At 55.2% G+C, this 16463-nt stretch overlaps 1 protein-coding gene across 1 annotated transcript; it reads left to right on the top strand.

Annotated features, from left to right (window-relative positions):
* Positions 1–122: 122 nt before the first annotated feature.
* Positions 123–16463, top strand: LOC144951227 (uncharacterized). The gene is made up of 15 exons (XM_078881375.1): positions 123–175; positions 3120–3156; positions 4011–4284; positions 4462–4681; positions 4923–4948; positions 5897–5933; positions 7438–7463; positions 7584–7623; positions 8447–8477; positions 9983–10130; positions 11939–12701; positions 14028–14158; positions 14653–14748; positions 15750–16088; positions 16173–16463. Exons 1-15 carry the CDS (start codon positions 157–159, stop codon positions 16461–16463), a joined length of 2478 nt encoding a protein of 825 aa, XP_078737501.1. The 5' UTR covers positions 123–156.

The following is a 16463-nucleotide window of genomic DNA, read 5'->3' as shown; positions in this document are numbered from 1 at the left end:
CGCGGACGTCAAGACGCCACCCGACGTCACTGCACTAGCGCGCTGACGTCATCACGCGAGGTGGGAGGTGACGTCACTACGCTAGCGGGCTGACGTCACCACACTCGCTACGCTTCCCGCCCAAAAAAAAATCAGCGGCGGCCGTTCACAACAGCGATGGCGTATTTTGAACGAGGTGAGGCGGCGGTCCAACTCCTCCACGGGTTTATCGTGAGGGGATGGAGGGAGAGGGGGGGGGCGTTGGTTGTTTTGCTGCGGAGAGCGAGCCCCGGTGCCATCCCCTCACGCATTCATTGTCGTTACACACCAGACACCGTGACACCCTCGCCCCCCCCACACCGATAAATACGAAATGAAACATCGCTCCGGCTCCTGACGCAATTGCGCGTTCGCTGTCTTGTTCGGCCCGAATGTGAAGCCAGTTGCCCTGACGGCCACTGCCGGATTATCGTAGTAGCAGCACAAGTCGCTACCAATGTGGCTACGGGCCCCACAGTCGCAGCTACTACTACATATGTAGTAGTAGCTACGACTACATATGTAGTAGCTACTACTTATGTAGCTACTACTACTTATGTAGCTACTACTAATGTAGCTACTACATATGTAGTAGTAGCTACGACTACATATGTAGTAGCTACTACATTAATAATGTAGCTACTACTAATGTAGCTACTACTAATGTAGCTACTACATTAGTAGCTACGACTACATATGTAGTAGGTACACTACTACATAGCTACCACATATGTAGTAGTAGCTACCGCTACTACATATGTAAGGGCCCCGCGCTAAACGCTTTCAAGATATCAATTCCGCTTCAGGGATTCTGCACTTGCTCTATTACGACAGTACTATACCGCCGTCAACTGTTTAAAACGACTGGGTGTTTAAGGTTCGCGATTTGTTGTATTATCTGGCTGTATAGCAAATGAAAAATACAATTACTTACAACTGTGCGAGTTAAAAATGTTAATCTTTACGTGGTTCTTTTACTTGGGCCCCTTTATGTGCTACAGGCCCCGCACTTAGCTTAATCCGGCCCTACCGAATGTACAAAGTTCCGCGGGAGATACACGCAGAGTGACAGCGGTGGCACTGCTAAATCCGGCACTGGCGAAACGAATCGTCGAGGCGAATTTCGTGAGGGGGGCAGTGTATTGCGGCGCGTTGGCGATCGTCTTGGGCAGCCGACGGAGTTTGTTTGTTTGGGTTCCTGCGAGCGAACGCAGCAAATGGCGGCCACTTTTAACAAACGGTCTGCCGCGTCCGGAAGATTGCCACCGAAACGCGGGCAGCTCTTCCGGAAGAAGCTGTGAAGATAGGGAACGATCTTCCGGAATCGGGATTAGCAATTATTGTGGATGGAACGGATTCCGGAAGATTGCCACCGAAACGCAGGCAGCTCTTCCGGAAGACGCTGTGAAGATAGGGAACGATCTTCCGGAATCGGGATTGGCAATTATTGTGGATGGAACGGATTCCGGAAGATTGCCACCGAAACCCGGGCAGGTCTTCCGGAAGACGCTGTGAAGATAGGGAACGATCTTCCGGAATTGGGAATGGCAATTATTGTGAATGGAACGGATTCCGGAAGATTGCCACCGAAACGCCGGCAGCTCTTCCGGAATTGAGGTGTCGGATCAATCAATGCAGCGGTCCCTTGGTGAACGATATTAATTGATTCCACGGAATTCTAGATTTGAAGCTTTCGTGACTGCAAGGATTCATACTCTTAGGTTTTTTCGGTAAAGTCACGTAGGTAAAAAAATAATAAATAAAAATAAATAAGTATAAAATCAAGTGATTGATACAGTAAATGTATCTGTGATGGTCCCACCTGAAGACTGAGACTTGTGTTGCCTCCGAAACGTCGTGATTTAATTGATTTATTTTCATATATTATTATTATATTTCTATTATTTTTTTACCTACGTGACTTTACCGAAAACCCCTAAGAGTATGATTCCACGAAAACCCATCGTTAATTGAAATTGTCGTTGATCGAACATAGGAAATACATGTTAAAGACTTTATTTGTTCCAAGACGATCGGAAGTTGATGTTTTTCACCCTAACAAAAATACCTTGACATTTAACCACGCAATTTAATACATAAACGTTATGAAAACGCATTAAAGCATTAATATTAATGGAAACGCGGATAAATAATTAATAGAGCATAAAAAGGTGCATGAAGTAACAATTCTTACCTGAGGCTAAGAAGATGAATGGCTGAAGCGATCGCTGATTGGCTGAGGTCTGCAGAGTCACACGTAGGGACTGCTCCGATTGGCCGAAATTGGCGGGTCCGCGTGATCTCGTAAACATGATCGTTAATCGAACATTTGCCGTTAATAGAAACAATGGGACCCCTATGGGAGGCGGACCGTGAGTCTAAATATAGTTAATCGATGGCATTGTAAGCCGAGGCACCGCCGTATTTAGACTGCACGAGGAATCCGATGAGCTATGAAGTTCTCTGTTTTTGTTGCTCACAAGTCCAGATGATGGGCGAAGGTCGAGATCAATAGCGGGGCCGCCCACTGTAGAGATGGAGCGATGAAATCCGCTCGTGTTGCTCTCTGTGCTGGGTGGCGAGATGTAAACTACCTCGCCTGTTATACAGGATGTCATGGGTTCGATCCCGACCCTGACGATACCTGCTGTGTGTGTGGAGTTTGTGTGTCTCTCTTTCCCCGTGGTCGCCTGGATTTTTCTCTGGGTCCTCCGGGTTTTCCCTAAACATTTATAGAATCAACATCGCGCATTTAAAGCGATACACTTTCACTTGATACGCCACTTCGTTGAGCTGTCATTTGTGGCCAGGTCACTTCTGAAACAGCTACGTAGAAGCTCATTGGGGCCTTACCTGGTGAAATAAAAAAAAAGCTTAGTTTAAAATAGTTGTTGAGTATTTTCGCTTAGTTGATTTGCGGTGGTGCGATTCCTGTTTACTGCATTGCAGTACTTGTATTCTATTTGCATTTTGTCATGTTGTTTTCCGAGCCCCCCCATGGGGGGTCACCCTTGCGAATGACAACTCGCCTGTCTGGCCATTCAAAATAAATAACGCTCAGACTGTCTCTCTCCCGCGCGCGTTTCTGTCGCCGTGCGCAGGTTCCGGTACCAGCTACGGCGGAGGCCACCCAAAGGAGTGAGTAATTCCACGCTCGTTCTCGCTCGTTCTCGCTCGCTCTCCCCTTCACGGCAGTTCACAAGCGTCTGCCGCCATTCCCACCACGGTGCGCTCTCCACGCGGTGTTGGCGCGGGACGCGATTCGAACCGTGACGCCTTTGCATCATCGCACACGGGATTTTGCTAATGCTTACGCGAAACTGGTTTTATGTTGCTGAGCTAGCGACGTGTGTTGTGCGCACGTGTGTACCCAGCCAGCCGTGCTAATCGGAGATGCAATGGTGAGTCAATGGGCAGTGTGAAGTCTATGGGTAGTGTTGAGTTTATGGGCTGTATGTATGTTGAACTTCTTTCACACAATACGTAGCCAGCCGTGCTAATCGAGGTACAGTGTTTGAGGCTATGGGCAGTGTGGAGTCTATGGGCTGTATGTACACATGTTGAACTTCTTTTGCACCATACATAGCCAACCGCGCAAATAGACAGTGTTGAGTCAATGGGTATTGTTGAGTCTATGGGCAGTGTTGAGTCTATGGGTAGTGTTGAGTCTATGGGCAATGTTGAGTCTATGGGCAGTGTTGAGTCAATGGGTAGTGTTGAGTCTATGGGCAGTGTTGAGTCAATGGGCAGTGTTGAGTCAATGGGCAGTGTTGAGTCAATGGGTAGTCTTAGTCTATGGGCTGCATGTACGTATGTTGAACTTCTTTTGCACCATACATAGTCAACCGCGCAAATCAACAACAAAACCAAACGCATAAAGAACCTCGGCGGCCTGCCGGGAACCGAACCGCTTTGCGAACGAACGCGCCGTCGCCCTGCGTCCGCGTTCACAGCCCGTGGGCTTCTTGTCTCTGCGTGTGAACGCGGTGCAGCTACCAGCCGTACGACTCCCGGGGGGACGACTACCGCCACGGCCCCGGAGGAGGAGGAGGCGCTCACCACACGGGCTACGCGCGACCCGCCGGGTGGCGCTCGGACGACCGCGCGTACGAGCGCCACCACGCGGCGCCGTACCCAGCCAAGGCGCCCGCCTCGTACGGATACGGGGGCCGCCAAGACTACTACGAGGGGGGCGGCAGCGGGGTCGGCGGGGGGTCCTCGTCGCGCGACTACGGGGGGCCACCGCACCGCGCCGCAGCCTCCGGGGTGAGGGCGCGCCACGACCCGTCGCGACGTGCGAGCGTTTGGGCTCGTTGACGCTCGTTGACGCTCGTGCTCGTGAGTACGACCCGCGGCTCGTTGGCGCGACGACCGTCAGCGCCAGTGTCTTGCCGAGGGGTCCGTGTGTTCAGAGTGAAATTCTTTGTGAACATCTCGGTGCAGCACGGCAGGGACTACGGCGGAGGAGGCGGCTATGGCGGAGGCTACGGCGGTGGCGGCGGTTCCGGTTTCAGGCGCTCCGGCTACGGGGAGCGCGAGCACCACTACCACCACCACCAGGATCACGACCGCGGCGGCCGAGAGGGCGGCAGCTACCAGCGCCGCGACCGCTCCTGGTCCGGCGGGTCGCAGCCCAAGAGACCGCGTCGAGACGACAGCAGAGGTAGCCCCCGCCCCCCACACGCACGGTGCGTGCGCCCTGCGTGTGTGCGGTCACTCGCTTCCTCGGCGCTCTTCTTTCGCTATTACAACCACGCACCGGTTCTTCCTCCGCCCGCGTTGAGTAAACTCGGTCTACCGGACTTGACGGTTTTGTCTCGTTCGCGCTGTGTTCAGCCACCAGCAGCACCACCGCACCGCAGATGAAGTGCTCACCAGCGTGTCTGTGCCGTTCTCTCCTGCAGAGCACGAACGCTACGACAAGGAGGAGGTGAGCAAGTTTGGTGTCTGCTGGCTTTCTCAGCGTCATCACTCCACTCCTCGTCGCGACCTCATCAAGTGCCCTGTTACGGGAGTCCTTCATTTTGCATTGCCTTAAATAAACCCATAAATAAGCTATTAAATACGTGCAAAGTATCAGAATAACACATCACTTTCTCTCATCACTTTATATCTCACCGCGTTATCTCTCATCACATGCTCATCACTTTATTTCACATTCTCTCTCATCACATTCTCTCTCATCACTTTATCTCTCTCGTCACTTTTTTTCTCTCTCTCGATGCAGTCGTCGTGTAGACTTCCAGATGCGATTCGCGGAGAGCCAAGTTCGTGAATAACGAGGGAAAACTCACCTCTTTAAATTGGCTCTTACTCCCTGCCTTCTTCTGGCCGTGCACCTTACAGGTTCTGGTTATTTCGTGGCTTTGCATACGCTGTGGCGCATTGGGATCTACGGATGAAAAGGGCCACTTTACCGATTGTTAGAGTAAGGACTTCCTGGCACGAGCAACGACGACGTCACGTCGCCTACCTGCCTGTGGGCCAGGTGGCTGCTCGGGCGTAGAGCGAGCGGCTCGCATTCAGAAGGGTCGCGCGAGTTCACCTCCTGGCTGCGGTGGGGGTGGAACTCGGCCCATTGTCATCATCGTCGTTGTCAATATCATCATCATTGTCATCGCCGTCATTGTCATCATCGTCGTTGTCAATATCATCATCATTGTCATCGACAATATCATTGTTATCGTCATTATCGTCGTCATCATTGTCGTTATCGTCATCATTGTCATCCCTCTTTCCAGGGTCAATACATTGAGCACCACTCTGTGTGGGGAAGGATCAACGGTGGTTGTGCGCTACGGGTAGACTCGCTCTCGCCGTAGGGAATGTGGAATTTCCAACACCCGCTCACCGTGGTTGTATTCTTTTTTTTTTGCAGAGACACAGCAGGAGCGACCGCGACACCGATGGGCGCAGTAAGTACAGCGCACACCTGCCTACAGATCGCACCTCTTCACCGTCACACAACAAGAAGAGACAAAGATCCCCCGTGTAGCCTTTCACAGACTGTTGGGGCAAGTGCTGTTAGCGAGCAGCACCTACAAAGGTCGTCACGGCACGCAACACGAGGGGGTGGGTTGCCAGTTCCGCGCCCGGCTGCCTTTGTCTACCCCCCATATCTGATGTTCGCACACACCGCACCAGCTCATTATTTAAGCCTGAGTCGACCTAGAGGAAGGTCGAATACCTGTCAGAGATTCGCCACTCTTATCTGTCATGAGCGGCAATCGAACTCGGGTCGTCTGGTTGGTAGCGCAGTGCGCCAACCAAAACACTGCCGCGCCCCACAACCATCACACTTGGTGCGGTGTGTAAACATCGCCACTGGGGAGACAAAGGCGGTCGGGCGTGGCCTTCATAGGTGCTCGCTAACAGCACTTGCCCCAACGGTCTTTTAGGGCTTTAGAGGGGATCTTTGTCTTTGCATTGATTGTGCCCTGCGTAGAGGTTCAGTGGTACGAACTGAACGGAAATAAATGACAAAGCAACACAAACCAAGACGAACAAAAATTAGACATAACTCAGAGTCGATCATTGAATCGATTCTCGGCACTGCCTGGGTGACCATTTATCACATTTCCATGTCCCTTTGCAAAAAACTATTTGTTATGATACCAGGTAAGGCCCACTGAGCTATGTAGCCCGTTCTTAATAAGCGACCTGGCTGTCACACACGATAGCCCAACGCAGCGGCTCATCGTCATCGTGTGGAAATATATAGTGGCAGCCAAACACTCTAAAATGCGTGACCTCGATTCTAAATGTGGTGGGAAAAACCGGAGGACCCGGGGAAAAAATCCACGTGACCACGGAGAGAGAGAGACACGCAAACTCCAAACACGCAGCAGCAGCAGCAGCAGGCGTCGTGAGGTTCGTGACCGCAGCCACGACCTGCTGCGTGCCGGGCGAGGGAGCTGGCATCTTGCCACCGTGGCGCGAGAGGTCGCAAACGAGTTTTGATTCCTTACCCGTACCCGTACCCGGCCGCACCAGGGTCGCAAACGGGTACCCGTACCTTACCCGTACCCGGCTGGGTACGGGTAGGGTACGGGTATCGGGTACCTGATTGCGACCTCTGGGATGAAGCCATGTTGCAGGCGCGGGTGGGTTGATTCTAGGAACTTGAATTGTGAGAAGAGACAAAACGTTGGAAAATGAGTGACAAACAGTTACTCACCAGTGACTCACGGTCTACCCGTACCCGGCCACACCAGGGTCGCAAACGGGTACCCGTACCTGTACGGGTATCGGGTAGGGTACGGGTATCGGGTACCCGGTTGCGACCTCTGCGTGGCGCCCCAGTTGTGAGTGGGCGTCGCCAGGGCGCTTCACGCTCCCCTGCGGCTCTCTGGGTGGGGGGGGCGCGTCCCCTGTCCGTGTGAATAACGTTTGCCTTGTTTGCCCTGTTGCTGTGCCCAGGTTTCGACCGAGATGACAAGCACGGGGTGAGTGTGCAATGAGTTCATCTTGTCACGTGGTTGATGTAACAACAAATGTACCCAGTTGTAGGCTGTGCAGGGTGGGGGGTGGGCATCTGCTCATCGTTGTGCTGTGTCTGTTCACAGAGGCAGCGCTCTGAGAAGCTGGACTACGATGATTCTGGCCGTGAGTTTCTCACAACCTCATCCACAACAACACCAAGATCCCCCCCTCCCCCCGTGTAGCCTTTAGCAGACCGTCAGGGGCAAGTGTTGATCGCGAGTAGCAGCCAGCGGCTATGAAGGCCGGAACGGCCACCTTCGTCTCCCAGTGGCGATGTTCACACACCGCACCAGGTACTCATTTGAGGCCGAGTCGACCTAGGGGAGGAGGCCCAGGACCGGTTCGGATAATCGTCACTGGTGTTGGCCGTGAGCGGGAATCGAACTCGGGTCTTTTAAGGCTACACGGGGGATCTTTGTCTTTGGTGGAGAGAGAGAGAGAGACCGGCTGGCTTGTCAAGCCGTCCACACGTCGCACTTGGAAGTTCCCCGTGGCCCAGGGATGTCGCTGGATGAGTGCGCGGCGCACACGCACGCAGCAAGCGCGTGATGACGCGCCTACACAACGTCGTTAGGTCTGTCACCTACACGGGGGCTGCTTTATTCATGCGCTGAACATCACGCTCCTGTCAAATAGGTAAACAAATACTCATAACCGATCCGTAATGAAGTAGTGTGTTTGGCCCATCATCATCATCCCTCCGGAGTGGGTAAAACGAGTACCACTTTGAGTGAGGAAGTTCAACCGTGTGGTTGTCCTGTGGAGATACTTGTCCCCCGCCATAGTAATGTGGAGTTTCCAGCACTGGCTCTGCAGGAGCTGTAAACAGGAGGGCAGGAAATCACTCTTGTTGCTGTTGTTGTGACCGTGATCTCGGAAGTGACGATGTTTACGTGCGCGCATTCTAATCGCCATCATCCCCGCTGTGTTTCACGTCTCTCCACAGGCAGGATGAAGAACAGACGGGAGTCCTTCAAGTAAGGTTCACATTCAGAGTAAAACCAGATGTCATCAATTACTATTTCCCCCGTGTCCTATTGTATACTGACACGTGGATGCGAGTGTATATTTTGCGTACTTTTTTTAGACGACAGCTAAGGCCCACCGAGCTATGTAGCTCTCTTTCAGAAGCGATCTGGCCTCACGTAATGGTAGCTCAACGAAGTGGCTTATCGCGTGGAAATTTATAGCAGCAGCCAAATACTCGTTAAACGCGCGACGTCGATTCTACATGGGGAGGGGCCTGAGTAAAATCCACTCTACTCTTTGGAGAGAGAGGAGAGAGACGCAAACTCCACAGATACAGCAGCAGGCGTCAGGGTCGGGATCAAACCCACGACCTCCTGCTTACCAGGCGAGAGAGTTAACATCTCCTAGCCACTGCCGGCACCCCATGCACATGCCCCAGTCGGTCATCCGCTTGGGGTCCCGTGACCTCCCTCCAGCCAGCCAGCAGCGAGAAGCCTTGCAAACTTCACGCGTGACGTCCTCAAAAGTGCCACCTAGCCTGGCACGAGCCTCTCTCTCCCGGGGCGGTGACGTCACCGCCACGGAGTGGCAGGGCCGGTTGGGATGAGTGGCTGTGTCAAGATGGGTGGAACTAGATTAGAAGTTTTCGTGACTGCAAGGATTCATACTCTTTGGTTTTTTCGGTAAAGTCACGTAGGTACAAAGCTTAAGCTTAAGCGGTGTGCTTTCCCTAAGTTGTCCCCACCTGAAGAAGGACGCTTGTGTTGCGCCCGAAACGTCGTGATTTAATTTCTTTAAATTTTTTTTACCTACGTGACTTTACCGAAAAACCAAAGAGTGTGGGTGGAACTTCCACGCAGCTAACGTGAGCGTGCGTGGTGGCCATGGTGACCAACACACGTTGCAGGGCGGCAGTTGATACCTATGGGACGCTTTTTTTGCCATTATCAAAATGATGAAAAAATTCAGAATAGGCTTCACCCTTCCTGGCAATGTAAAACAGGAGGTGTTTAGATGTTCGAACGCCAAATAAGATCCCTATCGCAAGGCGTCAAGTCTGCATTAATCGCAAACACGCTTGTGGCAAAACATGCAAACAAAGATGCTCTGATAATATTTGCATTGTCTTTGAAACTGATTGGCCTTCACCAGAGCCAAATACTATAATTGATCATGATTTAAAGCTTTCGTGACTGCAGGAATCCATACTCTTTGGTTCTTTCGGTAAAGTCACGTGGGTAGAAAAATAATAGGTCACGACGTTTCAATCGCAATCGTCATCGGGTGTTTTTTCTTGCTGTGGTTGTCCCACCTGATGACGATTGCTTGCGTTACCATCGAAACGTCGTGATCTATTATTTTTCTACCTTCGTGACTTTACCGAAAGAACCAAAGAGTACTATAAATGATGTTTTCATCGTTAGCCAAGGTCGCTTGCGCTTTACTGGTTTTACCGGGTAGTAGCGCAAGTCCGTGAACCGGCGAGTCCGTGACGCGGGCTCCGTGTCTGCAGGCAGCAGTACTACTGCGCCGTGTGCAAGTACGGCACGGCGGAGGAGGCTGACATCGAATACCACCTGGGCAGCCCCTGCCACCAGTTCATCCTGCGCCTCATCAAGGAGTCCTTCCCCGATGAGAAGGGCATGTCCGAGTTCCTGCACGTAAGGCTGCATCGCCTGCACCCCAACGCCTCCCTCTGCTCGCTCCACTCCCTCCACTCCCTCCGCTTGCTTCCTCCCTCCACTCCCTCCGCTCCCTCCGCTCCCTCCCTCCGCTCCTTCCGCTCCCTCCACTCCCTCCCTCCCTCCCTCTGCTTTCTCCCTCCCTCCGCTCCCGCCCCCCCAACCACCCCGCCCCGTCACTTTATCAGTTGCTGCCGTTGTCCAGTTCAAGTTGACCTTGTCTAAGCAGGGCAGAGCGAGCGCGAGCGGAGATGGCGATGAGTCCCCTGTACGCAAGAGTGACCCACGACCTGGGTCACCGAGATGTCGTTGATTGCTTCTGATAACCGTTGGTAGTGAACACTGTAGTCAGCCCACAGTTGTCTCCGTCAGCCAACTTCCTACTTGTTGGGCAAAGGGTCTCCTCCCCTATTTTCTCAGGGTCTTGGGAGAGGCTGTGAGTGTGTGTGTGTTTTCCTGTTTGTGTGTGAGTGCGCGTGTGTGCGAGTGTGTGAGGAGCGGTAGTGTAGCGGTTAGCGAGCTGCGGTATGAACCCGGCGACACGGGTTCGATTCCCGCTCACGGCCAACACCAGTGACGATTATCTGAACCGGTCCTGGACCTCCCCTAGGTCGATTCAGCCTCAAGTGAGTACCTGGTGCGGTGTGTAAACATCGCCACTGGAGAGACAAAGGTAGCCTGGCGTGGTCCTGGCCACCCACCCCCTCGTGTACCGTTCTGGCCTTCATAGGTGCTCGCTAACAGCACTTGCCCCTACGGTCTGTTAAGGCTATATGAGGGATCTTTTGTCTGCGTGCGTGTGTGTGTGCATTTGTGTTTTCCTGTTTGAGTATGCGTGCACGCAGCTGCCCGTTGTGCTCTATTGAGCTTCCTTTGCACTGTACGTAAGCCAACTATCCTAATGGGAGGTTTCTAATTGGAGATTTCTAATCGATGGTACGGAGGTTTCTACACCGCGTATGCTGGGAATGCGTGGGTACGGGTTTGGCCGTGTGCCCTCCGAATGCGATGCGGAGAATCCGTTCTTTTTATTTGTCCGACGGTTGCGCCGCGTGAGTAAAGCGTTCGGCCTTAATTGCTCTTAGATGAGCGTCAGTGCTGGGGTACGACGACCCAGGCTCAGATTTCGATCCCGACCCTGACTATGCCTGCCGTTGTATATTTGGAGTTTGCGCGTCTGTCCGTCTCCCCGTGGTCTCGTGGATTTTCCTCGGGGTCCTCTTTGTTTTTTTCCCCGCCGCATTTAGGATGAACGTGACGTGTTGAGAGTAAGTGGCTGCCGCTAGAAGTTTCCACGCGACGACGATGATGTGGAGCCACTTGATTGAGCTGTGGTTCGTGATAGCCAGGTCGCTTCTGAATAAGAGCCACATCGTAGCTCAGTGGGCCTTACCTGGTCAAATCAATGTTTTTATTAGTCTTATAGTTTGCTCACAAGTTTTCACAGTAGGGGGCGAGTGGGTGGAGTGTGTGTGTGTGGGGGGTGGAGTGTGTGTGTGGGGGGTGGGGGGCAGTCTGCGTGGAGTAGGCTTGAGATGCACGCCGCATGTTGTTCTGGAGAGCCGGGACTGGGGTGGGTGTGAGACAGCCCGCACACAGCAAGCCAGGGCCGTGTTGTCGTGTTTGTGCTGTTGCTGGGCGGGGAGGGAGGGGTTTGTGGGGTGGTCCGTCAGCGTGTGCGCGTCTGCGTGCGTGTAACCCTAACGGCACTGCGCAACGAAGTCACAACTCGAGAAAGAGCGATCTTTTGCAGATCTACTTTTACATTTTCCCTTCTTGTCTTGTAGCAATACATAACGTTGAAAAACAAGAAATTGGCAACTCGCAAGAAGGAGTATGGCAAAGTGAACCGGCACGAGAAGCCACAGAGCTCCAAGTCGAAGGAGGAGGAGGAGAAGACTTTGAGCGATGTCGGCGCCGAGGACGAAGAGACAGCCGCCGTCGAGGTGGCCGGTGCCGACCCGGCACTCGCGGCCGACCAAACCGCCGCCGGTCTCCCCGCCGACGCCAAACCGCAACGAGAAGACGACGAATCTATGGACACGACTGGGACAGTGGTAGAGGCCTCCGCCGTTGTCGCAGCCGCCGTGACGGCCGAGGGCTTGGGAACCGAAGAAGTCGCGGCCGAGGTGCCCGGCGAAACAACAACGGGGGGGAAAACAACAACAATGGGGGAAACGACAACAACGACAACAACAACAACGGGCGGTAAAGCCTGCGACGTGGCAGACTCTGAGAGCACTGCTGTTCTTCCCGCGGAGGAGGCCGCCGCCACCGCCGATGATTCCACCTCCGCCGAACCCGCCGCCGTCACCGCCGCTGACGCCGAACGCAAAGAAGAGGAGGGGTCCGTGGCGACGAAGGGCGACGCGCCCACGCAGGGTGCGGAAGCGCCAGCCTCGTCGTCTTCTGTCGAGGAAGCGGCGGAGAAGCGGCCAGAGGCGTCGGCCGAAGCGCAGCAAGACGCCCAGAAGGCGCCGGCAGAAGCCACGAATGAGGCGGGAGAGGCCGCGGTTGATCCGGCCGAGCAGAGCTTTGACCCGTTGGCAGGTAAACCGGAGAGGGCTGTCGCAGGGAGCGCTGACGAGCGCCGGGCAGCTCCGCGTCCTCACCCCCACCCCCCCGCCACCCGCCCACACCCCCTCCTCCTCCCCTCCGGTGCCGCCCGCGCGCGCGCCTCGGTAAACCCTCTGCGGTTTAAAAACGAGGAGGAGGGGAAATTCCGTTTGGATTCCGTTTGGGGCCCTCGTGCGTTTTTCTAAACCGAAACGAAATAAAAAGTCAAAACAAGCAAAGCGAAAGCAGTGACACGCCGCCAGACCCAAAGTCGATGAGCGCCACCACGCTCGCTTGGCCAGCCAGTTGCGTTGTGCGTGGGGGTGCGTGCGCGCGTGTGTGCGTATGCACGCGTGCGACGTCGTGTATCCGCTTGTGCGTGCACGAGCGCGTGTGTGTGTACGTATGCGACATGTGCCGATCTAGGGGTGTGCGTGCATGTGCATGTGTGTGTGTGTGCGCGAGTGCGTGTGTGTGTGTGTGTGTGCGTGTGTGTGTGTGTGTGCGTGTGTGTGTGCGTGTGTGTGTGTGTGCGTGTGTGTGCGTGCGTGTGTGTGTGTGTGCGTGTGTGTGTGCGTGTGTGTGTGCGTGTGTGTGTGCGTGTGTGTGTGTGTGCGTGTGTGTGTGTGTGTGTGCGTGCGTGTGTGTGTGTGTGCGGGGAATCGTGCGTAGTGGAGGATGCGACATCAAGGGGCAGATGTAACATTTCATTTCTTCACTAACAGCAATTGCTGGGAACGGTACGAACTTCTTTTGCACCCTACGTAGCCAACCATGCTCGTCGGAGGTGCAGTGTGAGTCTATGGGCAGTGTTGAGTCTCTGGGCAGTGTTGAGTCTATGGGCAGTGTTGAGTCTCTGGGCAGTGTTGAGTCTATGGGCAGTGTTGAGTCTATGGGCAGTGTTGAGTCTCTGGGCAGTGTTGAGTCTATGGGCAGTGTTGAGTCTATGGGCAGTGTGTACGTTGAACTTCTTTCGCACCGTACGTAGCCAACCGCGCTAATCAGAGGTGCGGGGGAAGGACAACAACACCAGTTCTAAACAAGTGAGCTTGTCCATCTTAGACGACGATTTAGAAGTTCATCTCAGCTTCCGGCGGCTTCCTAATATCGGACGGGGAAGAGCGTTCCAGACGGGCGGGCCGCGGAGTCGCGTCCGAGAGGCTAGAGAAGAATTGAGAGAGCGAGAGAGCCTCCCCCGCCTGGCGTCGCAGCCGCCCCCCCGGTCCCCGTCACCAGCCGACCGCCGCCCCTCCGCGCTCTCCCTCTCTCCGTCTGTGCGCCCTCCACGCTCCCACCGTCTCTCTGCTGCTGCTGCTGCAGGCCTCGAGCTGGAGGATCTGATGCAGCGCGAGGAGGTGGTGGCCTGCTACATCTGCAACGTCTACATCCCCCTGTCGGCACACGAGGTGGAGGGCCACATGGCGGCGACGTCGCACGTCAACAAGAGGGAGGCGAGTCGCTTGCACGTGCCTGTCGCGGTCTCTCTCCCTCTCCATCTCTCTCTCCATCTTTGGGCAGTGTTGAGTCTATGGGCAGTGTTGAGTCTATGGGCAGTGTTGAGTCTATGGGCAGTGTTGAGTCTATGGGCAGTGTTGAGTCTATGGGCAGTGTTGAGTCTATGGGCGGTGTTGAGTCTATGGGTAGTGTTGAGTCTATGGGCAGTGTTGAGTCTATGGGTAGTGTTGAGTCTATGGGCAGTGTTGAGTCTTTGGGTAGTGTTGAGTCTATGGGCAGTGTTGAGTCTGGGCAGTGTTGAGTCTATGGGCAGTGTTGAGTCTATGGGCAGTGTTGAGTCTGGGTAGTGTTGAGTCTATGGGCAGTGTTGAGTCTTTGGGCAGTGTTGAGTCTATGGTCAGTGTGTCCGTGTATTGAACTTTGTTTCGCACCGTACGGAGCCAACCGCGCTAATTGGAGGCGCGTGGTCCCTGTGCGTGTGCTCCTGCAGAAGTACATGTTTGAAAAGAAGTCGGAGATCCTCCACATAGCCAGGAGCATCCTCAACCAGCCGGACGTGGAGGAGATGTTTGAGAAATTCAAGAAGGCAAGTGACGGAGCAAACGTTACCCACTGTGGGTCGTCTTCCCGAGTGTCCCTGGGTTCGATTCCCGACCCGGGTGCCTCTCTCTCGGGAGCGGCGTAGCGGTCGGCGCTGTGCCGCGCTTCGGACCCGGCCACCCGAGTTGGATTCCCGCTTGCGGCCGACACCGACGCACCGGTGACGATTATCTGAAGCGGTTCTGGCCGCCCCTCCTCGTAGGTCGAATTGGCCTCAAATGATCACCCAGCGCGGTGTCTGGTGAACATCGTCACTGGGGGAGACAAAGGCGGCCGTGGTGCTGGCCACCAGAGGTTGCAAACGTGTTTTGATTCCTTACCTGTACCCGGCCGCACCAGGGTCGCAAATGGGTACCCGTACCCGGCTGGGTACGGGTTCTCTACCCGTACCCTACCCGAAATGAGTGACAAACGGTGACTCACCAGTGACTCACGGCCTACCCGTACCTGGCCGCACCAGGGTCGCAAACGGGTACCCGTACCCAGCCGGGTATCGGGTAGGGTACGGGTATCGGGTACCCGGTTGCGACCTCTGCCCCACTCCGATGGCGCGCCGTGCCGGCCTTCGCAGGCGCTGCTGCTCGCTAACAGCACTTGGCCCAACATTCTGTTTCGGCGTTGGGGGTGGGGGGTTTGTTCAATCATGAAACTCTTTTTTATTTGACCAGGTAAGGCCCACTGAGCTACGTCGCTCTTTGTTCAGAAGCCACGAATCGTAATCGTCGCGTGAAAATCTGTGGCAGCAGCCAAATCCTCTAAACGCGTGACGTTGATTCTGAATGTGGAGGGGAAAATGTAACAACCGGAGGACCCGGAGAGAAATCGACGCGACCGCGGGTACAGAGAGAGAGAGAGACACTCAAACTCCAAATATTCAGCAGCAGCAGCAGGCGTCAGGGTCGCGGTCGAAGCCACGACCTCCTGCGTACAAGGCGAGGGAGTTAACATCTCGCCGCCGCGCGTCTTTGACGGTTGTGGTGTTGGCAGGGTGAGGACCCCTTCTCGGTGGAGTTCAAGGAGCACGAGAAGAAGATGGTGGAGAACGCCAAGAAGGAGAGCGAGCGGAAGGCGGCCACCGCCGTCACCGCCGCCGCCGCCGCTGCCAAGAGTGGCGAAGCTGAGGGGGGAGCGGCGGAGGGAGGAGCGGAGGGGAAAGAGGGAGTGGAGGGAGGCACGGGGGGGGAGGAGGAGGAGGCCGGGGAGGGAGATGCGGACGGCGTAGCAGTAGCAGAGGCTGAGCCAGCAGAGGTGGCAGCGGGCGCATCGCAGGGTGAGGGTCGTGAGGGTGGTGAGGGTGGCAAGGGTGGGGAGGGTCGTGAGGGTGGCGTGGGTGGGGAGGGTCGTGAGGGTGGCGAGGGTGGGGAGGGTCGTGAGGGTGGCGAGGGTGGGGAGGGATCGGCGCTCCTGGAGGAGGCGATGGAGGTGGGCAGTGAAGGCGCCGCCGCCGTCATCCCGATCTCCGTCGACGCGCCGGACGCGTCCACGGAGGGTCAGGCGGGCGCAGGGGGCAGCACGGAGGGCAGCACGGGGGACACGGCGGAGCCCCCCACGGGGGATGCGGTGGAGCCCCCCACCGTGGTGGCGGGGGAGGGGGAGGTTGGGCAGCAGCAGCAGCCGGCAGCGGCACCCAAGAGGGCGACGCTGACCCCCAAGAGGGGTCGGGGCCGTGGCACCCGGGGGAAAGCGAAGGGGAAGAATTGA

Source organism: Lampetra fluviatilis, chromosome 61, assembly GCF_964198595.1.
Source record: "Lampetra fluviatilis chromosome 61, kcLamFluv1.1, whole genome shotgun sequence".
Classification (NCBI taxonomy): domain Eukaryota; kingdom Metazoa; phylum Chordata; class Hyperoartia; order Petromyzontiformes; family Petromyzontidae; genus Lampetra; species Lampetra fluviatilis.
The sequence above is the reverse complement of the archived record's forward strand: the minus strand, read 5'-3'. Positions and strand labels throughout refer to the sequence as shown.

Bases quoted from the DNA above. Each gene is read 5' to 3' on its own strand.
- LOC144951227 (XM_078881375.1), top strand. The intron at 4,285-4,461 runs GTGAGGGCGCGC...ATCTCGGTGCAG, and splicing joins ACCGCGCCGCAGCCTCCGGG to CACGGCAGGGACTACGGCGG. The intron at 14,159-14,652 runs GCGAGTCGCTTG...GTGCTCCTGCAG, and splicing joins CGCACGTCAACAAGAGGGAG to AAGTACATGTTTGAAAAGAA.